The sequence below is a fragment of the Phascolarctos cinereus genome, unplaced genomic scaffold (assembly GCF_003287225.1).
Source record: "Phascolarctos cinereus isolate Bilbo 61053 unplaced genomic scaffold, phaCin_HiC Scaffold_3;HRSCAF=262, whole genome shotgun sequence".
Lineage (NCBI taxonomy): Eukaryota > Metazoa > Chordata > Mammalia > Diprotodontia > Phascolarctidae > Phascolarctos > Phascolarctos cinereus.
This window is the reverse complement of record NW_027555736.1, coordinates 206,585,996-206,608,901: the sequence shown is the minus strand read 5'-3', so window position 1 is coordinate 206,608,901 and position 22,906 is coordinate 206,585,996. Positions and strand designations below refer to the sequence as shown.

At 35.4% G+C, this 22,906-nt stretch overlaps 1 protein-coding gene across 3 annotated transcripts in view; it reads right to left on the bottom strand.

Moving 5' to 3' along the window:
• Positions 1-1,779: 1,779 nt before the first annotated feature.
• Positions 1,780-22,906, bottom strand: part of PPP4R3A (protein phosphatase 4 regulatory subunit 3A) — a 67,928-nt gene continuing 46,801 nt past the window's right edge. For 2 of the 3 annotated variants that reach the window (XM_021000357.2, XM_021000354.2), the window contains exons 5-15: positions 19,501-19,578; positions 19,301-19,417; positions 18,353-18,508; positions 16,827-16,958; positions 16,593-16,695; positions 15,617-15,775; positions 7,363-7,532; positions 6,502-6,644; positions 5,453-5,643; positions 4,494-4,720; positions 1,780-2,528 (exon numbers count right to left, since the gene is read on the bottom strand). In XM_021000357.2, the coding sequence (XP_020856016.1) occupies positions 2,418-2,528; positions 4,494-4,720; positions 5,453-5,643; positions 6,502-6,644; positions 7,363-7,532; positions 15,617-15,775; positions 16,593-16,695; positions 16,827-16,958; positions 18,353-18,508; positions 19,301-19,417; positions 19,501-19,578 (1,587 nt within the window). In that variant the 3' untranslated portion in view covers positions 1,780-2,417. The remainder of the gene's footprint in view (positions 2,529-4,493; positions 4,721-5,452; positions 5,644-6,501; positions 6,645-7,362; positions 7,533-15,616; positions 15,776-16,592; positions 16,696-16,826; positions 16,959-18,352; positions 18,509-19,300; positions 19,418-19,500; positions 19,579-22,906) is intronic. The other variant, XM_021000355.2, reaches the window with a different exon arrangement.

Sequence of the window (22,906 nt, the reverse complement as noted above, 5' to 3'; positions counted from 1 at the left end):
ATCATTAACATCAATGACTTAGGCTACTAAACAACCCATCAATGAAAAGGAAGCTGTTAAAGGTGAACAGGACCAGTATTTGTATTTCCCTTTGTTTGTATGCTATACCATCAAATTTATGGAGCCAAATATTTATACTTACTCCCCACCTTGAAAAATTAAGCACTAGAGGGTCAACATTTCCATGTAACCTCAGGATAATGATCAGGCTATAGATGGGAGAGGGTACAAAAGGGTCAGTTTAAATTATTTTTAAACCATTAAAAAGAAAACTAGCATCTTTGCTTTTTTCTGCATTAACTTGAAAGCTGCAAATTTATTACTTGAAAGCATATGCGTGGGGGCAGCTAGGTGGCGCAGTGAATAAAGCACCAACCCTGGATTCAGGAGGACCAGAGTTCAAATCCAGCCTCAGACACATAACACTTAACTAGCTGTGTGACGTTCGGCAAGTCACTTAAACCCCACTGCCTAGCCAAAAAAAAGAAAAAAAAAAGGATATGGGACTTTGAGTAACAAATTAACCATTTTAAGGTAATTAATTTCCCCCAATATACCTGTCCTGCCAATCTCCCCTATGTACCAAAGTATCCTTCTTTATTTGTAGGTCATACTGTCTTCATTTGAACTCAATGAAAATTAGGGACTCAGAGCAGTAACATTACATAAAATATACTTAACTGACCCCTTACAGTTAAAACATACCCAAAGCTCTTACCATGGAAAAATTCACCAAAAATGAAGTTCTTTTTTAGGACTACAGCATTCCACCAGTTTCTAGATCTTTAACAAATTATTCTGCTTTAATATAACCTCTTAATTGGCAATGAACAATAATAAGAAGTTACTGAAGAGTAAGCAAAAATGAATGCCAAGTTTTGTAAAAGCACATGGTGCTGGAATATCAAGAAAAGTATGCAAAATCCTTAAAATGGATCCTCCTTTCCTGTACATGAATTGCTATTCACATTTGCAGATACATTCTTAAAGCTACAAAATCTTTGCTTTAAAAAGGCAGGCGTGGGGATTGGGGGTATGAGTGCTATGTGGAGGTTAAGCATTTAACTTTATTCCCCCAAAAGAAGTTTATTACACCAAGGAAAACAGGGGCAAGAGTACATTACGTTGAATTTTAATGATGATTTTGAATAAGAGATAAAGTCTGATGGCACACTGGGTAACTTAAAACCATCACATATCTCTAGCTGGTATTCCAAAGGGAGAGGTTAAAAAAAATACGACTAATACAATTTCTCTTAATCTTCACCTTTTTTTATTTTTCAAAAGTCAAATGTGTTGTTATTCTTAAATCATTCATTCTCAATTTTGATTAAAGTACCATTATCTTCCCCAGATATGAAATTTCAGGATCTCTTTGGAATACTAATTTCATGTTTCTAGGTTTAACAAAACTTTAAAATTTTAAATTCCACCCTAGTTCCCTGAATCGTTTCAAGACAGTTGCTGATGTAAATTTTAATATAAAATATTTAGTCACAAAATAGTATTGCTTTTGTATGCACATTTTTGCAAGATTACTTTGCTTCTGTCAATAAAAATTATACCATTTTCCATAAATCCTAAACAAATTAAGAACTGTGATGTAGAACAAAATTACACAGGGTGAAACAGGTGCCAGCACAACATTAGGTAATATTACATCAAAAAAAAAAGTTTTAATGGTCCCAAATATATACTCAATAGCTAAGCATACACTCAGGGGAGGGAAAACATAAACAAAAAATGAAACAAAAAAATTATGACACAAATGACCACATCTAGAATTCCACTCAATCTTTAATCAAGTAAGGACAAATCCCCACTTAAAAAAAAATCTGCAGTTTGAAGGGCAAAGGGAACAGATAAAAAAGAAGAAACTTTATACTCAGCCCCTCCCCCATAAAGGTTTTTCCAAACCTGTTGTAGCTTGACTAAAATGTTCAGAATGTATGATTTCAAAGGCAGGTCTCTTTATACAAAGAAACTGCTGGCATTCTTACTAGTGAAGAATTAGACCAGAAAAGCCCATTCTTCTGAGTCTCATACATGGTCCAAGAAAGCATATATTGATTGTAGCAACTGACCAGCCAATCCAGAGTTCCACTAACAAAACTCCTGCCCTGTTGGCTTTTTTTGTTTGTTTGTTTCCATTTCCTTCCCTGAGAAAAGGGCAATGTGTGGTCCAAGCTGGAAAGCTCAAAGGCTTAAGTCTTTCCCCTAAATGTATAATTTCCCCCTCCTTCTGCTCCATTGAATTGGCACTTGATTAGCAGAAAGCCAAGTGTATAAGGCTGATCTATGTCAGTCATTCACAAGAGACTGCTGCTTTGTTGTGGATCTTTTGGGGGGGAGGGGGAGGGGCTTTTAGTAGAGAACCAGTTTTTTCAACAGGAACTGATCTTAGGCAGTTGCCATTATTATGACTCAAGCTTTGCTTTCTTTGACAATGGTAGAGTTTCTTCCTTATCTTCATCTTCATCATCCTCTTCATCATCATCAGGATAATCTACAAGACCCACGAGGCCTCCCTGTTTGGAAAGAGAAAGGGTTTGAAAACTGCTTTTCAAAAAAGCAGCACTTCTTCTGACAGCACATATATATCACCCAAGACAACCATATTATTAATCACAGTACTGTTTCTAACTTCCAACTAGATTATGTTCCAGAAATTCATTTCTAAATTAGTTGTAAGGAACTTAGAACACAGTTTTACCTAAATAATGTAAATGGCAATCCCCAAGTCAACCCACAAAAGCTTAATTAACTCATGATGTGCTGGAATTACAATACCATTTGTATTATAGAACCCTAGCCACTACCTCTTGTAACTATACATTGGGGGGGGGGAGCGCGGCGGGAAGAAGAATGTGCCCAGAGCTCTAATTTGGGTTAGCAAAGGAAAAAACATTTCTCTGTATATTAAGAACTGGAAAAACCAAGGACCCCCTCAATTATACTGGCAGTGGCTTCTATGATTTGAGGCACAGTCCCTAAGGTGGTTGGCGATGGAAAAACTAGAGCGAGAAATGAAGTGGAAGTTTTCTCTCTCCTTAGCCTTTTGCTACATCAGGGCTGGGTAGAATAGAGGCTGTATGGTAGGGGTCTCATGGTAGCAGGATGGGTTTTACCTGAATAAAAATGTAGTATCTCAAACTTAATTACAAATGGACTGGCTATAGGTGAATCATTTAGTCCAACTGTTTAATACAGAAAAAAGAACAAGACACATGTGTAGCTTGCCTTTCTCTTCGCCTAAGATGACTCAGGAGAATGGTAGCTGGAATGGAAGATGTCTTAGGCCAAGATGGTTTTACTAATCATTTATCTATTCCAGATGGTTAACTATATCTAGTTTAAAGTAGAGGTGGCTCCACAATCTTAAAAAGCTTATATTTGGGAATAAGTGGAAAAAAAAAATCACATTGTTGGATCAGCAGACACTGGAATGCTAAATTAAGAGCTCTAAGGATGACCCAATGATGACATTACTTTTTGGTTCAAACACCAGAAGGTGGAATTTTTGGTCTGGTGCTTATTAGCCCTGTTAGTGGAAAGCTGTAACAGTAACCAGATAATAAGAGGAATCTATATCACCCTGCCTAGAACCAAGAGAATACCTCCAGATGTTTGCTAGAGGTCTGTGAAGGTACACTCCAGCAGATGGCAGCAGAGAGCCACAGCTGAAGTCACTGGAAAGGCGACAGCAGAGATCTCCTGTACCACGAACCCCAGATGCATTGTCAAAAAAGGGCTGTAATATTGGGAAATTTCAGTATGGAACTTCTGGGAGTATTATAATTCATCTGTGGAGTAAGCAATACCCTGACTCTTCTTTAAACTTTATTTTTTAACAGAGTACAAATCAAGCAATTGTAAGTATGAAATTTGTGTCAATATATTGAGCTATCCAATTAAGAGATTTTCTCCAGGTTTCTGGACTGAGATTCAACTGTCCCTCTCAATTCTGCACAAATTTACCCAAATCCTAAATTCCACAGATGTTGTTGACACAAAGGTTATATACATGCAAATAAGAGAGTAGATTTCACAAAGATAGGAATGGCATAACAAAATTTCAACTCCTTCAGGAAACTTATTCCTTTATCTGTCTCCACTTTTTAAGAGGCTGCTTCTTTACCTCATGAATGATCTGTTTTTTAACATCTTTGTTTCCAAAGTCTATAGCTGGTTATCAGCTGGATAAGATGATAGAACAAAATGCCCCTAAGATTTTCTTGTGAACTACTTATTTCTGGAAGACATTTATTTGAGCCACTTAAAAGAATGCCTTAGACCAAATTAAAAGTTTATAATCTTAAACCTCTTCTGGTTGACTAAATATCACTGCCTCAATGTAGAGGCTTATTCCCTAATCATAAGCTTATATTTGGGACAAGAAAAGTTAAAAACAAAACCTGAGTAACAAATATTAAACTTGATAAGTAATCTCTATAAGAAAATTCAAGTGGGGGGTCTGAAAGTTAAAAATATACCTTTGTAGTAATAGCTGCCGTCTGAGATGTGCTTTTAGAAACGGATCCAGGAGATCCTGGTGAACCTGGAGACCCAGGTGATCCTGGAGATCCAGGCAAATTAGTTGCAGATGACTGACTGGTAAGATTTGTCTTTGTCCCACTGGAGAGCGAAAGCTTGAAACTTGGGCTCTGGCGACCAGAAAGATTAGTTTTCAGAAGCACTTCTTTTTCTTCGGTTTCTTTTACTGAGAAAGAAATAATATTCTTAATAATCTGGGACATGTACTATGCTTATTTTCATATATCCTTGCAAAAAGGCATGAATAATTCAATAGAATGATACCTAACAATTTTAGTCATAAAAAATGGGAGTCATTTAAGTTGTGCCAGTAGGCTATGACTTGTGGAGTTTGCAGAAGATACACACAATAATATATTTTTATATACTGGATCACAGAAACAGACCTAGAGTATTTCATGTCACTTCTCTCTCTCTCTCTCCCTCAATTATTATTTTCCCCATAAACTAAGAACCTTGTCTAAATGTACAAATCTGTAACTTCATAACAGATGTAAACAGTTCTTTAAAACAAACAATATCCTATTCAGGAATTATGTGAATACAGAAAAAGATCTGCAATTTCCTCAGCATTGGGGAATCCTGGCTGTGGCAAGCCCTTTCTTCTAAATAAACCGCAACTGGTCCATGGGTAATAGATATGTCCCAGGAAGCTGATCTAGGCACAGAGAGGTTAAGTGTCAGTGGCAGAATCTGAACCCAGGTCCTTCTGATGCCAAGGCCCAAAACTATGGCAAACTACCTTAGTAACTGGCAGCTAAATCTAAAGAAATGGTCAACTACAACAGATTTTAAGCAGGCCACATTCATGTGCCAAAAAATAATGAACAAACTTGCTATATTTAGCCATGCCTCTGGGTGCTTTATTTTTTTTAAATATCTGACCCCTTTAACATACATTTCTTCCTTTCCATGAATTTACTGATTGGTTCCATAATATCTTCATCATTTTTTGTTTTGTCAGATGGAGGTACCACAGCCTCTCCATCTTCCATATCTTCATCATCAGTGTTAAACCACATTTCCTCTTCATCTTCTAGTGTTCGTGCATCTCTCCGATATCTGTGATTTCTTAAGATGGAACGCATACTGTAAACAAAATCAATTTAAAATACAGTCAATGAACTTATGGAAGTAGTTCAGTCAGGTTGGTGAAGAGATATAAAATGATCTAAAATCATCTTTAATATTATATAGATTTACATGATAAAGAGCATTTAGATACATACACCTAACAGCCTCTGTCCTAGCTTGTTGTTTTCATTACATTAAAGAAAAAACTATTAATCCCTCCCACTACCTTCAATACACCCTATTATTTCCCATTTTCTCTAACAGGATTCTAGACTTATTTTACATCAACAGTGTAATTTGTTGCAATGGATAATGACTATGAAAGGTCTTTTTAATGAAGTAGGCACATATGTTTGTTCAACAGAAATTTTGACATTACTTTGGTAAATTTGGAAAATCTGAAAGTTGAAATTCAAAACAGAAGTGTTGGAATGCAATTTGATTTTATTGTTGGCAAATGAAGCTGAAAAAACTTTTCAACCTCTATTCTGATAAATGTGCTTGGAAACTATAGGTCAGTAGATCATGCCAACATACAAATATGAATGGCAGTGGATAAGGCACTGGACCTAGAGTCAGGAAGACCTGGGTTCAAATCCCACATTAGACACTATTTGTGTGACAGTAAGACAAGTTACCACTTCGTTGTGTCTCAGTTTCCTTATTTATAAAATGAAATCTATAGACTGTGGCATCTATGGTCATCCCTGCCAGTTCTAAATCTTAAGATCCTAAGATCTCATACCTCTCATATAGACAGAGATTATGGAATCTCTCTCTGTTCATTTTTCCCCAAATATCAAGCCCCTTTGCATCCCTCCTTCTCCCTTTAATGAAAGTGAATAAACAATGAAGAGCCAAACGTGTATTCACCTGTCAAGTTTGGGATTATCTTGCCTTTCCCTTTGTTGTTCAAATCTCAGTTTTAATCCTTTAAATGTCTGTACATAATCTACATCTTCCAGTGCTTTCCAGTAATTTTCAATTACATGAGCTGTTAATGATTTTATATCTTCCTACAGAAAAGAATTATAATCATAAACCAAAAGAGGGAAATGTTATTTTAGGATTCTGAAGTTTCTATCTGGCTGAAATGTAGCAAATATAGCAATCTATTAAAATAAAATGTCTACGTGAATTCCTTCTAACTAAAGAGCAATAATTTTAGTCATGTTTTAACCGAATTATCACTAAATATGTGTAAAAAGAAACATCAGATTATTAGATTTAAGTGTTGAAATGTAGTGTCAATATCAACTTTAGGGACTATTACTTGAAAATGTACTTTTGAATTATTTCTGTGAAGGGTACTTAACAAAGTCAATTCATTATTTTAAAAAATAAAAATTAAAAAAACCCCAGGAAACAAATTTAAAAAGCAACACTATACTTGCTTTCAATTGATTTCCTATTTTCTTTAAAAAAAAAAAAACACCTACTTTGCCATCCATCATTAAAATTAATGTTTTGAAAACTATCCTATAAAAGCGAAAAACGACTTTTCTGGTAAGATCGTTTAGTCTCTAGTACTAAATTTGGGATTGAGTAGAGTACAAATTTATAAAAAAAAAAAATCTAGAATTTAAGCAACCCCAACACATAGTCTATCAAATACACTCTCCCAATAGTATAATACAGCAAAATCATGGATGCAAAGATATTTTTAACCATAAAAATTAATAAATATAAGTTATTAAAATAAAATTGTCAATCAAAAAAAATTAGAGGACCCACCACTCTAATAAATTCAAACATCTCTATAATGGCAGAGTTCATTAAATTGTATCGGGATCCATTGTTGAGAAATGCTTTGACTACTGGTTCAAACAAAAAGCTTTTCATTATGTATCGGTTGTAGAATTCATCTTTTAACCCAATGATCTTTCTCTTAAAACGAAGTGCACCTACAACAAAGAAGCAAGACTATTTAACCACAAACCATGTCCATGATTTATGCTTTTAAAAAGAGAAAGAAATTACTGCATGTTAACTATAGATAACGCATTCTTTGTTCAGAGAGTTCACATTTCTGTAAAAGTTAAAAGTTAAAAAAAAACCTAACACACACATACCAAACATGTTATAGAGAAACAATCTCTAAAAGTAAGTCCTAACTATATGGAACAGTTTTTATTGAACATGTTTCTTCAATGGAAACACTGAAATATTTAGTTAACCAGACAATCCAAACCCAGGGCTATTTTCAAAGCATGAATTTTGTCAGTAATTAAAATTCTATGAACAGACAAAATTGTTACACTTGTGGACAAAATATGGTTTATATTTTAATCAACAGTGACTAAAATCTGACATATTTACTTGTGTTTCCTACCTAACACCAGCATATTCTAATATTATCCTATTATTTTTAGAAGGGTATTTGACTAGCAAATTTGATGAATGGACTTTACAGGCTGTTTCAAAATGGCTTCAACTTGGACACTCATTATTTTGTACTTCACCTGAGAGATAAATTTACATAATTTACTTGTGGTAAGGTGCAATAAAACCAGAAAAATTTGCCTTCCAGCAATTTAGGAACAAACTTGGAGGTTATTCTTTAAAATTTGTTAATCTACTCTTATCTCAGCGAGTATGCTTTTAAAAAATTTTTTTTCTAGTTTTCCTTTTTTTTTTTTTTTTACAATTAATTAGGCTTTAACTTACAGATCAAGAGATATATTCACATCTTGAAGTATGGGGAGTTACTCAATTAAGTCACCATTCATCAAGATCCAAATATACTCTGACAACTAGACTTCAACAAAGCCCTCTTTTCCTAAACCGAATCATCAGTAAGTTAATGCCCCAGTTATTGTAAACAGTTTAAAAAAGCATACTCACTTCATGCAGTCACATCGTCTTCGGTTGGCAAGATTAAATATTGTGTTTTTTTTGGATTCTTTGGAGATCATGGAAGTGGCTCGTTAAATTGCCAATTTGTTATTAATCAAGTCCTTCATGAGCAGGTAGCCAGGTAACCATGTTGACACGGTTTCTGGGTGGGAAGGCAGAGGAGTAAAGCAGCTCAATTTTTCTTCAGTTGGCAGAAAAGAGGTCCACAAGTGAATGCCAAATTAGGTACAGGTGATTATAAACTGCTCTAACAATCAAACTTGTCCAAGAGTGTCTCTTACAAAAGAAACACACTCTGGATAGGCAGTTTAAAAATAGTTTATAGAATCGTAACTGCATTTAATTTGTTTTTAACTATTGAATATTTTCAGATACATAAGCATGGTGAAGTAGACAGTTTAAAACTAAGATAGATAGGGAGACATTTTTCTGTATTTATTAAGTTGAAACCTAACAAGTTTTAAAAAAATTTTTTCCAAAGTAGCAACACTAAAAATTAAGTGTTTTTACTTCAGATAACCAAATGAAATGCAATGAAGAGATAAGATGCGCTATGTTCCTCAAATATATTTAGGGTTTGGATTAAAGTTTTAAATTTGGTCAAGCTAAATAAAAGTAGAACTGTTGGGATTTTTATGTTAGCAGTGGACAGAACCTGTCTGGAAACTTGTATTCCATCAAGAAATACTTATAGTTCTAAATTCTCCAAAGTTCAATAATCACTGTGAACCAATTGCCCAGATGTTGCATGCAATTCTTAAGTAGATGACTCCCCCAAAATCTCACATCTCATATATATAAGGTTCTGACCACCTGCAATAATATGGATGTTACTAGTCTTACTATAAGCAAGGGGACTTGAATACCGCAGGAACTTATACAATAGAAGGCAGTCCTAATAATAAAATTTCTTAACTTCCCCAGATGACCTACAACTTGTTCGAATTAAGAAATCAATTACGCAAATATTCAACCACTATCTTCTGCCAAACTAATTTTAAAAATAATTCCAGAGTTCTATCTACCAAAAAAAAACAAAGGAAAGAAAGATTTTCAGGTAGCTCCTGGAATAGGTCAAGTTGTGTTTTTAGCTGGATTTAAGTGACCAAAAAATAAAATTTTACATATCCCATACATACTGGATTATAATTAAGATCACTTTTAACTCTTCCTTTTCATTACTAGAATACTTTCCATTTTTGTTTCATTATAAAATGAATAATTTGTCTTTTTAGCATATAAGAAGGTCATGAGAATTAGTTATATAATCGCCATATGGTTTTCTGGCTGTCTTTAAGTAACTAAATGAGAATCTGTTATTGAATATTTTTCCTTACTTCATTATAAAACAGATGTTTATACTTTTCAAAACAAAAAAGACAGGATAAATGATTATAGCTGGAAACAATACAAGGTAAAACTTCTTGATTTTAAGCAGAATATATAAGAAAACAACAGTACTGTTTATAAAACATTCAATGCGTACATGAGCTGTACTTAGTGTCAAAATAAGGTGTTACTCATTTTTTTCAGCCGCATTCACAAACTATGACTGTATCCACATAGGTAAAATAATGATAAAAACAGAGTATAGTAATAGTAAAAAAAATTCCAACTAAATAATTCAAGTACCTTGTATTTAATTCTGGAATCTTATATACTTGTACACGGGTGGGATATACTTAATTTTAATAAATCCTGAGAATTCAGAGTAGTTAATTTTTTCTTGAATTTGTACTTTATCCTTCAGACTCATGATATTTCCCATGGTGCCAATATATCAAGCGGGCATCATCTGCCAGTGTACAATACCCCAAATTTGCAACTATTTTGAAGAATATTAAGTTACCATCCCCAATGTTTAGCAGACAGCCATCCCAATTGATTGTTCTACTTTTGAGATACTAAGCTTCCCTAATAGGAATTCTGATGGGAGAGATCTCTGTTAAAGTAGGTGAGTGATTATTAATACTTCCCATCTAGTTAACACTAAGACCTGTATTAATTTATCCTTTTAAACAGTTTTGTTGGTTGCCTAAGATGAAGAAAATGTATAACGATCACTTGACTCAGTCAGCATTTGTAATATGCTTTATTTATTATTGCTGATACTGAAGTATAACAATATCCTAATTGCTTTTTTTCAATTGACACATCAATTTCCACATTTTCTCCTGATCTATATAGGAAAGTAGTTTAAAATGTGACAAAAAATTTTAATAGCAACTTTCAAACAAAACAATAAAGCCACACTACAAAACTGGACTAAGTAAGACCTGGAAATCTATTCAAGTTTTCCATCTGGATACACTGGTCAATATCTCCATGCTCTAAATGATGCATGGAATGATGCAAATTACAAATCTAAATAGAGATTTTCTTTGTCCTTTTGGTTTGCCCTTTCCCTTTGGAAGGGAAACATCACCAAATAATATACCTTTATATATTCCACTAACTTAGAGGATGAATATAATAGTAAAGAGATGCATTGTACATTTTTGGTAACTTATCTGCAAAATCACAGCTACTAATACTAGTGAAATACTTAAAATAATGGCTGAAAGGAGCATATATACATGATAGCATCAATAAAGAACCCAAATATGCAGAGCAGGAAATAATTCCACTATAAATACAATAGTAAGACAAAGTAAGGGATTGAGAACTGATCATATGTGCCCTCAGAATAATGTGTACATATATACATATGTACATATTACATTTACTTATGCATACAGACCAGGTAACAAATATTATCTTGAGAGAAATAATGTGTAATTACTCAAAAGTAAAATGCTGACAGTAAAATTTTTTAAAAGGGCTTGAGAAATCATGTTTTTTTACTTCTTCAGGTACATTTTTAAAAAAGTAACCAATTAAAGCCACTTAAGTTCTAAGTTCAACAATACAGCAGACAAGTACTTAAATCTGAATCCCTTGAATTGAATCTGACTTTAAAACACATTTAAAAAATAAAATGGCAAAAAACCAAATCAGTCATTATCAAGTTATTTTTATTTAGCCTCTAGGAATGGATAGTTCTGGATTTCAATAATTTAAAAAATAGGAGTGTTATATATGTCAACTAATTTCTTGACAGACGAATATCTACATGTTCACGAACTACTTTATTGTAAACAATATAAAGAATTAAGAATTGTGCGTTATAGTCAAGCCAAGTACTCAAAGATGATGAATTTTGAAAATTCAATTGGACAAACACTTATTAAGCATTAAGGCTTTGGAAAAGTAGTGACACCACAGTTGAGCCTTGAAAGAAAATTCTGGCAACTGAAGACGGGGTGGGGGGGGTGGCGGCAGCGGTGAAGGCGGCACCAAATTCAGGGACCACTAGCAGCCCACTGAGATCTTGAAGGAGAATTTTAGGAAACAAGTATGGTAGGAAGAAGTAAAGAATTCGACAGGCCTTAAAATGCCAGGCAAAAGAATTGCAATTTTATCCTAGAGGAAGTGGGCGCTTACTGAATATGTTTTAGCAAGACCGTTATAACAGTCAGATCCATCTTAGGAGTTACAATCAAACCTGTCTTACAAAGATTACTGTAGCAGATACATGGCAAATGGATTAGGGAAGGAAAGAATGGAAGCCAGAAGACCAGGTAACAAGTAATGGGGGACTAACTCGAGTGGCTGCCTTGACAGAAATGGAATAGAGTTAGGTAAGGCAGCTGGTCATGGAATAGATACAGTATTAGACCTGAAATCAGGCCTGAATTAAAATTACTAGCTGTGTGGCCCTGGTGGTCAAGTCACTTCACCTCTGTCTGATCAGTGTCCTCAACTGTAATGTGAGAATAAGAGGATCTACCTCACAGGGTTGTTGTGAGGATCAATGAAGATAGTAACTATAAAGTGTTAAGAACAGGGCCTGGCACACAGTAGGTGCTAAATAAATGTTTGTTTTTTTCCTTCCCCCTGTATGAATCAAGAGATGGTAGAACTGACAAGATTTGGCAACTGACTGGATATGAGTCAAGAATAACCGACATTATAATCCTAGGTGCCGGGAAAGACATAACACTCTCATCAGAAACAGGGAAACTGGGGCAGCTAGGTGGCACAGTGGATAAAGCACCAGCCCTGGAGTGAGGAAGAACTGAGTTCAAATCCAGCCTCAGACCAAACACTTGACACTTACTAGCTGTGTGACCCTGGGCAAGTCACTTAACCCCAAATGCCTTAAGAAAAAAAAAAAAAAAGGAAAAAGAAACAGGGAAGCCTAGAGAAACAGTTGCTTAAGGAAAAGAGATGAATGGTTTTGGCCATGCTGAATTTGAAGTGATGACAGATGAGATCCAGATGCCCAGCAAGTAGCTGACAAAACAGGACTAAAACTCTGAAGATAGGTTAGGATTAGATATATAGTCAGCTTAAGCCAAAGAAGCTGAGAGGATCACCAAGGAAGAGAATAAAAAAGAATAGAGACAAGGATAGGGCTCTGGAAACATTCAACATAGTGGCTGAAAGACATATGACTCAGCAAAAGAGACTAAGCAATAGTCAGATGGGGAGAAGAACCATTAAAGAACAATATCAGTAAAGTCAAAAGAGACAGTATTTAGGAAGTATCAAAAAGCTGCTGAAAGATTAGAAAACATAGAATGAGGTCACTGGATTTAGCAGTTAAACTGTCAGTAACCCTGAAGAGAGAAGTTTCATTGGGGTAGTATGGCAGGAAGCCAGGTTGCAAGAGGCTGTGGGAAGGGAAAAAGTATTTATTAAGCTCCTATGTGCCAGGCACTATACTAAGCATTTTATAAATATTATCTCATTTGATCCTAACAACCCTGGGAGGTAGTGTTATTACCCCCATCCTGCAGTTAGGAAAACTGAGGCAGACCAACTCTTGATCACCCAATCAGCTAAGTGTCTAAGGCTGAGTTTGCACTCAGGTCTATGCTCATTAAAGGTTCATTTGCACCTGCCTAGGAGTGAAAGGTAAACCACTGGAGCCAGTAGGTATACAAGACTTTTTTTAGGTTTGAAAGGGAAAAGACAGTAGCACATGAGAGGATTCAGTAGGCTCAAAGGCAGGTTTTTTTCCCCTCTAAGAGTAGAGAATGCCTGACCATGCTGTAGGTAACTAAAAACAAGCCAGTAGATAGACTGAAGATCTGCAAGGGTTGGAGAAGGAGGGAGGAATGCACAAAGGAGAAAGCTCCCAGATTACATCAGAGAAATGGGGGAAAGGATAGGATCAAGGGTTCAAGTAGAGGGGTCTGGCCTTGTCAGAAGAGACAGTCTATCTCCTCTGAGGCTGAAACAATGGAGTTTTGGGTGAAGACACAGAGGAGTTTTAAGATATGGAGCTGGAAGCTAAGTGGTGAAGTGGATAGAGCTCCAGGCCTGGAGTTAAAAGACTTGACTTCAACTGTGGCTTCAGACACTCAGTAGCTGTGTGACCCTGGGCAAGTCACTTCACCCTGTTTGCCTCAGTTCCTCATATGTAAAATAAGTTGGAGAAAGAAATGGCAAACTACGCCAGTATCTTTGCCAAGATAGAGAGTCATGGAGAATTGGATGTGACTGAACAACGACAACAAAGGTATGGAGAGAGCAGACAATGAAGCTCTGACCAACGGCTTCAAATTTTGCAGTAAAGGTAGTAATGGTGGGGAGAGGGTAGGATAGGAGCTGAAAGAAGGTAGCCTCTAAGGGAGGTTAGTGTCAAGAAAAAATAAAAGGATTTCTACACAGAAGTGGGGGTCCAGTTGAAATTTGCTAAAATAATTTCTAGGGGGCAGCTAGGTGGTGCAGTGGATAGAGCACTGGCCCTGGATTCAGGAGGACCTGAGTTTAAATCCGGCCTCAGACACATAACACTAGCTGTTATGTGACCCTGGGCAAGATACTTAACCCCGATGCCTAACCTTTAAAAAAAAAAATTTCTACCAGATGCAGTTAACATATTTCCCTAACTTTTTTCAAGAGTGAACTGTATGAGAAAGGAAGGCAAATGGTGTGAGTAAATCAAGGTTTAGGACTGGTAGGGTATAAACAACAATGAAAAGTAAGGAGTCATGGAAGTCAAGGGTAGAAGGATTTTAGTTTAATTTGGTCAAGACTGTGACAAGAAGAAAGTATGGGAGGACACAGTAGGAATGAGAGAACCAAGAAAAGAGGGGCTGGAATTTGTACTGACAAAAATAATAGGCAGGAGAGCAATGGAAAGAGGAAAATGTAATCAGATTGGAGAATCTCAAGAGTTCAAAATCACAGAGGTGGCAGCTTATTGGTGAAATTCCTGTGGATGGCTAAGTTCATATGAAGAGGTAGGCCACAGAAGCAGGGAACACTAATGAATCAGAGGCCAGAATATTCCAAGGAACATCAAATTATATATTGAACTTGATAAGGAGCAAGAGTGACAAAGGCTGGAAGCACAAGGATTTAGGCAGGGTAATAGAGATACATGAAGTAAATAAACTTCAAAGTATGAAAAGTTGCTGAGTGACGCTGACACAGGGAGCATGAGGGTGATAATGAGAAAGAAGAATTCAAACTCATCCTATACTAACATACTAAAGGAAATGAAAGCACTGGGGAAGTTGGCCAACGAGATGAAAAGAATATGAAAAGAAGTTATCTAGCATGAAGGGGAATTTGTTACTGATAGAGATAGGATTCTACAGGGTAGAATGGAAAGGTGGTGGTGGTGGTGGTAAACAAAAGAAGGAAGGGACAGAGGAGGTGGAGGGCAAAGAGGGAAAGAACTGGATGGAGATGAGAATCAGAAGTAGGAAGGCTGAGGAAGTAACTCTGAATGAAAGGTATCAGGCAAATAAGAGTAATAAATCTGCTAGCAAAGGATTGAGTAGGTACCAGGTGACTGTGGTCCCCATCTTTTAGCATTCTATAATGTTGGAAGTAGGGGGTGGGAGGTATGGAAGTAGTAGGGTTAGGGTTAACCAAAACATGCCAGTAGTTCACCAACATTTGGTGGTCACTGTAGTCTGTCCATTCAAGAAAATTAAAAGTAATCAATAATCTGCACACATTATTATTGATTATTCTAAAATTATAAGGAAAAAATAAAACTATCTGATACCAATAACACAGCAGTAACCTTTATACTATGGTAATAGTTGATCCTACTAGAGGTAACACTTACATAATGCCAAGAAAGCATGCTTTGAGGCCATGAGAACTAGTACTCTCCGTAGGATATCCTTATTAATAATGTAATTCTTTATGTGGTAGGTATGGTGTTCCACGCAGAACGTCAACAATTCCAACACAAGTGCCAATAATTGCGCAGTCTGAAAGTCATCTAAAACAAATAAATGTGATCATGAAAATTTCTTTACTGTGACAATATTTCTTTGCTCCTAAACTATGAGAAAATTTCTCACATCTCCTAAACCAATAAAGGAAAAAAACAGAGGAAAAGAAAAAGCATCTTAACTTTTAAGTAACAGGAATACAAGAAAGGGGAACAGCTAATTCAAGTTAAGAGTCACAATTTAACAAAAATTTTTATAGCTGTATTTAAATTTTTATTTTAAAAGTAGGTCAAGTGCTCCTTGTATTAATTGATCTGATAAAATAATTTAATTGTATTGAGTAAGATACTCTAAACTAGGAACTTCAGGTGAAGTTGTTGGTAATTTAAAGAAAACAACAAAGTTCTCCAATGTACAATGCAGAAAAGCTAAACAAATTAAGAAAACTAAACTGTCCTTACAAGGAAAGCATAAGACAACTATCTAAACTATAAGTGCTCAAATTCATCTCCTTTGCCTCCACTTTATTTGCCTTTGTAAATGCTGGCAAAGTGTAAATACTACTTACCAAAAAAAGTTTAGTTCTAGATTCTAAAAGGAAATCATAAAAAAGTATAACTAAAACAAATTTTGTTATTCTCCTTTGATTCTATTCTATCTTGTAAATCTCAATTTTCATGGCAAAGTTAATATTAAGACCAATGAAATCTTAATTTGAAATGATTCTGGGGGAAATTAGAATTCAAGAAATTTCAATAGCTACTTGGAACGTTAACAGATAACCAACCCTAAATCACAGAATTTAGAAACAATATTTCTTTTTGGAAACAATTAAATAATAACTACGACTCTGAGTCATCTTACCTTTACTAGGTTTCTCCTCTGTTGTGTTTGCCAGCAAGGGGGCCGTAAGAACATGCATGCAGTGCTTATAGAAGAAACCCAGAAATTCAGTCTTTTCAGTTTTCTAAGGAATTAAAGAAACTTTCATGAAAATTAATTGAACAGGTTAATAAGAGTCTTAACCACTAAGAACACGAATATTGTAACTATGAAGCTTATAAAACCCAGGAAGTGCAAAAAATAACTAGTGCTTACATTGGCAGTGGCTAGCATGTTCTCCGGGTCAACTAAAGTTCGAAGCAGACCCATAAGTTGGACTGCTCCTCCCAGTTCAGGATCTGTATCACAAATCATATGTTCTATAATAAGGTTGATAAGTAGAATATCCTGTTGAGAAGAATATATACAAAAAGGCCCATTGTTATGGGATGAAAGTGATAGTTTAAAAAAACATTAAAATATAAACTACAGCATTAATTATCATTACCCTTCTAACTCTAGTGTTTCCTCCTCTTGTTAACACAATGTAATAAAGGGGGAAATTGATTTAAATCTTTAATAGGTCTATAATTTAAATATATAGTCACATGATATTGATAAAACACCATGGAAAACTAATAGCTGACCTTTTCAATGCCTTTTTGTGTGGCCTTGGCCAGTAAATCATATATATTGTTAAAGAGGGTAGGAGGTTCAGTAGAAAAATACTGTTCACTCTGGCATACCATGGGGAGAACTGGTATGGAAGCAGCATAGCCTTTCTTATAAAAGCCAGGCAGAAAAGCAAGTAGAGAATGGGAATAAGCGTGTCTGCTACATATGGAGCAGATGCTAAGAGTACATTAACTACACAGGTACATTGATGAACAATTAGTTATTAACAGGAAAAGGTATGACCCATTTTCCACAGTGCCCAGTATATTATAAGTACTTAATAAATATTTGCTTGATTTAGATGTGATGTGGCCTGCAGCAATAATTAACACTAATAACTTAGTTTTAAAGATTGCTTGACAAAAAGAAAATCAAACTACATATTTATAAACAGCTTAAATGGACTTACTGCTATTTGCTTAAATAAAATTCTAAAAACAAAACATTAATAGTAATTTAAGGATATTAGAAAAGGTCCCCCAAATAAGTTGGTTCTAGGATTAACAAGTAGAAATGATTCAAACAGAAAAATCCAAAGTTAACAAATTAAGAGCATTCAAAATAAACTCTAGTTTATTTTTTAAACTCATTAAAATTGCCAAAGGGACATTCTGTTATTATAATGGTATTACTAAGGAAAGAAATTATATAATTCACATTCTTATATAAAATAATTTTAGTCACTTTAAAAGAGATCTGCATTCCCCATTATTTCCTCTTTGGGTTAGGGCCAGCAGAATCAGAAATGCCATTAAAATTTTAAAGTGCTTCCTTTAAAAATTTTATAAATTTTAGGAACATATTCCTGACAAATATAAATTTTCCTTGTTAAGTCATTAATAATCTTCATAAACACAATTAGAAACTGACTAAATGATGTGGACAAGGCAGAAAAGCAAGTAAATGGCAGGACAATAAACCTGATTCTCAAGATTTTCAAAACGTTAACAAGAATTAACTTAATGAACCCAAAAGATAAGTATTAAATTTGTACAAGGATAGAAGACAATATTTAATTCCTTTACCACTGGTCAGGTAAGGCCTATACACTTTCCTCTTTCCCATTTAAAAATATCCAGTACTTAAATCTTTAAGAAATATTTACTATTAGTGCAAATAATATTTACCTTGTTGGTTATTTTTTGCTCTGTTAACTTCTTACTTACATCATCGTTCTGTTGTGCCTCCTGCATGACAAACTCTCGTACCATGGATGGATTATATTCAACCAAGTATGAGAATATATCAGTAGCAGCACTTCGCACCTGTGCATCATCCATACCCTGTGGATTAAAAAGTACTTTTCTTTTTCTAAAAAAACATGGGACATGGGAGACATATATTTCGGGCATTCTTTTTTAACTTCTAATGTCTGTCTGTTCTTCAATTTTAAAATCTTAGCTGACACTAAGTTTCAGGACTGGAAATGAAAAATCATTATTAGTAAGATTTCTGAATGAGTGTTAATTTAGTAAGTCAAGAATATTTTTTGCCCGAAATATGCAATAATGAACAGTAGTAGAATTTTATCCAGTTGATAATTTTACTTTCAGAGACTTCTTCTCTTCCAGCTCTCTTTCAGCCTGCTCCACCGCCCCAAAAGTTGCCTTGCCTACCTAAAGATGACTCTGCCTTCATGCCTCCTCAATGATTGGTGAGTCCTTGCCTGGGGATCCCCAATAAGGATCCCCACTTCACTTGCAGCTGACTGTTTGGTCTATTCCACCTCTCTACCAGCTTTGTTGTACGTATATGGGTATCTCTGTCACTTTTTATCTTCTGTCTTCCCTATTAGAATATAAGTTTCTTGAGAGTAATGATCATCTTGTTTTCTTGTTTTTGTATCCCCAGGGCTCACTACAGTGCCTGGTACATAGTGCTCAATAAATGCTGACAGTTCAAATTAAATATATTCAATGTACTATCCACAGAAAACAATTCAAAATATCTAATCCACAGAAAAGTCAAAAGCTCTTCATAAATCTAGTTTAAAAGGTTTCAGCAGAACTGGCACATTAAAAAACATAGTTCCTGTTTATAACAATTAGGATTTACAGAAAATAAACTAAACTTACAAGGATGACTTCTAGAGCTGGTAGAATGCCCATACTTGACAATGTCTTAAAAAAAGCATCTCTGTTTTGGGGTTGTAACGTTTGGGAAAATGCACAGAACTCTTTAAGAAAATTAACCTGAAATTAAGAAAAAATATTAGTGAATAGAAAAGTTGAATGTTAATTGGTTTGCATTATTTTCATAACATATAAATTCTTACCAATTCTTGTCTCTTTTCTTCATCTGTTGCTTCATCTGTTAGTTGTGCGAACAAATCTGTCAAAAACTTTTCATCTTCCTATAATACCAAATGATGACCATTAAAAAGGAATGCTCAAAATTAATCTTAAGATAGTAGCTGCAATGTAAGGTTATCATGGAAAATGTAAATTGCTACTGTGGAAAAAAGGACGATAGTAGAATACAACAAAATGCCAATTTCACCAAAGAACATGACTTCTTTAAATCTCTAGCTGAGATTTTTATTTTATTTTAATAGAATCATTTTCTTTTAATCATTTTCTGGGAAAGTAACCCCCCTCTCATATCAATTCGACTAAATCAAAATTCAAGAAAGAATATTCAAGTAGCAAAATTCAAGAACTACTCTGTTACTAGCTATAAAATATTTTTATCAAACACTCCAAGGTTAAGCACATAGGTGACAAACTCATCAAATTTGCAGGTGAAAGAAAACTAAGACGTTAGCCAACAATACTGGATGACAGGATTAAAAAAAGATCTCAACAAGCTAAAAAGTTGACCTAAATTAATAAAACGAAACTTTCTTTCCTTTTTTACTATTATGATTGACAAACATGAGTACTCCTTTATATAAAAAACAGAAAGGGGAGTACTGTATAACATAAACTATTACATACTATTTTTTTTAAAGTATATATAACACAGTAGTTCAAACATAGCTCTATTTATTGAGCTTTTGGATGTCTTTCTGCTCTCCTCTGTGTATTTTTTAAATATTTCACTGACACTTGTTTTTTGGCATCACTACCACTGCCTCCTCAATTCCTTCCATAAATACTCCTCCCTCACCAAATAAAGCCCTGTTTTCTTTAAAAAAAAAAAAGTACTCAAGGAAAACAAATCTACACATTGGCTGTATTTGAGAATATACGACTCATTCTGCACATCTAGTTCATCAGCTCTCTTCTGAAAGGTAGGCAGCATGATTCATTATCAGTATAAGATGAAATACTGATAAAGTCCTTAACACCAGTCTTTAAAAAAAAAATCAATGCCATCAATAAAAGTGGAAGAAAACAGCAGTAAACCTAGAAAAGTTTTAGAGGTCTTTGTATTTCAATCTTAATACAAGCCAGCAGTGTAATGTAGCAGCCAACAAAGCTAATTCAATCTTCAGATACATTAAGAGGGGCATAGTTCCAGGATCAGCTGAAAGGACTAAGGATATTTAGCCCAGAGAAGATACAGCTAGGCCATGATAGCTAAGTACCCGAAGGGCAGTAAAGTGAAAAGGGGATTAGGTTTATTCTACTTGGCTTCAGATGGCACTAAGAGCAATGAGTAGAAAATGAAGTAAGGATAAAGTTCCTCAAAAAAATCTGAGTTCCCTAAAGGTAAAATCAATTGCCTTGAAGGTACTGCACATTATTCTTCAACGGAGGTCTTCAAAGGCTGGACTGATAACTTTCTTTTAAGCTCCAGGGAACTTCTTATTCAGAATGGGCTGAACTATGACCTCTGAGGTCTCTTCCAGCTCTTGAGATTCTGTGATGTACATATCACTTTTAACAATTAGTGCCTTGCTGGAAAATTGTATTTCAGATGCATTTTTCATCTACTTCAAATAATTTAGACATACTCTTTCTAGAAAGTCATGACAGAACTAGTTTCCACATTGCTAGAAAATTATCTAAATGGCTAAACATCATTTCTAACAATCAATAAACAATAAGCATTATTTAAATGATTACTTAAATTAAGGGGCCAGCTGTGAAGAGCTTCAAGTACTGCACAAATGGCTGGAGATACAAAGAGAGACAAAAACTGTCCCTGCTCTCAAGGAGTTCAGTCTAATGGGGGAGATAATGTGCAAATAATAATGCACATACTTATGGTAAATAGGAGGTAATCTAAGACCACAGGTACTAGCAGTGAGTGGTGAAGATGGACTAGGAAAGGCCTCTTGTATAAGTGGGATTTGAACAATCTTGAAGGGAGCCAGGAGGTAGACATGGACAACCAATCAGAAAGCATGGAGGTAGAAAATGGAACGTTCTGAGCAAGGAACAGTAAAAAGTTTAATGTTGCATGACAAGAGCAAGCAGAGGGGTGTAAAAAGATTGGAAGATAGTAAGGAGTGATATTATTAAAAGTAAAAAAAAAGGACTCTATCTTTGATTCTGGAGAGGAAAGGAGAGGGGGGGAGAGAGAGAGAGAGAAATGGTCAGAATTTTGTATTAGGAAAATCACTTTTGCAGCTGAGTAGAAGACAGACTAGAGAGGAGACTAATTAGAAGGCTTTTACAGGGGCAGCTAGGTGGTGCAGTGGATAGGGCACCGGCCCTGGATTCAGGAGGACCTGAGTTCAAATCTGGCCTCAGACACATAACACTAAATAGCTGTGTGACTCTGGGCAAGTCACTTAAACCTACTGCCTAATATTAAAAAAAAGGCTATCACAATAATAGCAATTGTGAGGAACTGAGGGCCTATATATGGCAGTGACTGTGTCAGAAGAGGAGAGACTAGATGTATAGGGTAACTGTAAGCAAGGAATTGAGGATGACACCCAAGTTGCAAGCCTAGGTGACTGGTGATGGCTTTTATAGTAATAAGGTAGAAGAGGGGCAGGTGGTAAGAAGATGAGTTCTGCTTTGGACAAACTGAGTTTAAGATGTCTATGGGAAATCTAATTTGAGATGTCCAACAGACAGTAGGAGATACAAAAAATGGAGGTCAGTAGAGATGTTACTGCTAATAGATCATTGATATAGAGATGTCAAGAAAAAGCAAGAAAGGTCCTTGTCTTCAAGAATCTCACATTCTAATGAAGATATGCACACACGTTTGTGTTCATTTCCAATATATTACTTATCAGATTTGTTGTCCCTTCCCCCCACCCCACCAAAAATAAAAACAAACCCTCTTCAGCCCTTCTTCCCAGTCTCTCTCTCTTTTTTTTTGGGGGGGGGGGTAAGAGAGAGGCAATCAGGGTTAAATGACTTGCCCAGGGTCACACAGCTGGTGAATATCACGTGTCTGAGGTGGGAATCTGAACTCAGGTCCTCCTGACTCCAGGGCCATCGCTCTATTCACTGCACCACCTAGCTGCCCCACCCCAGGCTCTATTTGACAGTGCTTTGATTTTGTTTGTGCAAAATCTTTTCAATTTCATGTAGTCAAAATTATTAATTAGAACATACAAGGTAAATACAGAGTATAGAGAAGTTAATCTTAAGAGATAGCTCTGGCAGTTGGGAAAGGCCTCTTGGAGAGGGTACTTGAGCTGAGTCTTAAAGGGGGCCATGGATTCTCAGAGTTGGAGGTTGGGAAAATAAAGCGTTCTGGGAATGGGGAACAGGCAGTAGAAAGGCAGAGAGACAGGAGAGGGAATGTCCTTTGAGAGAAACAGCAAGAGGCCT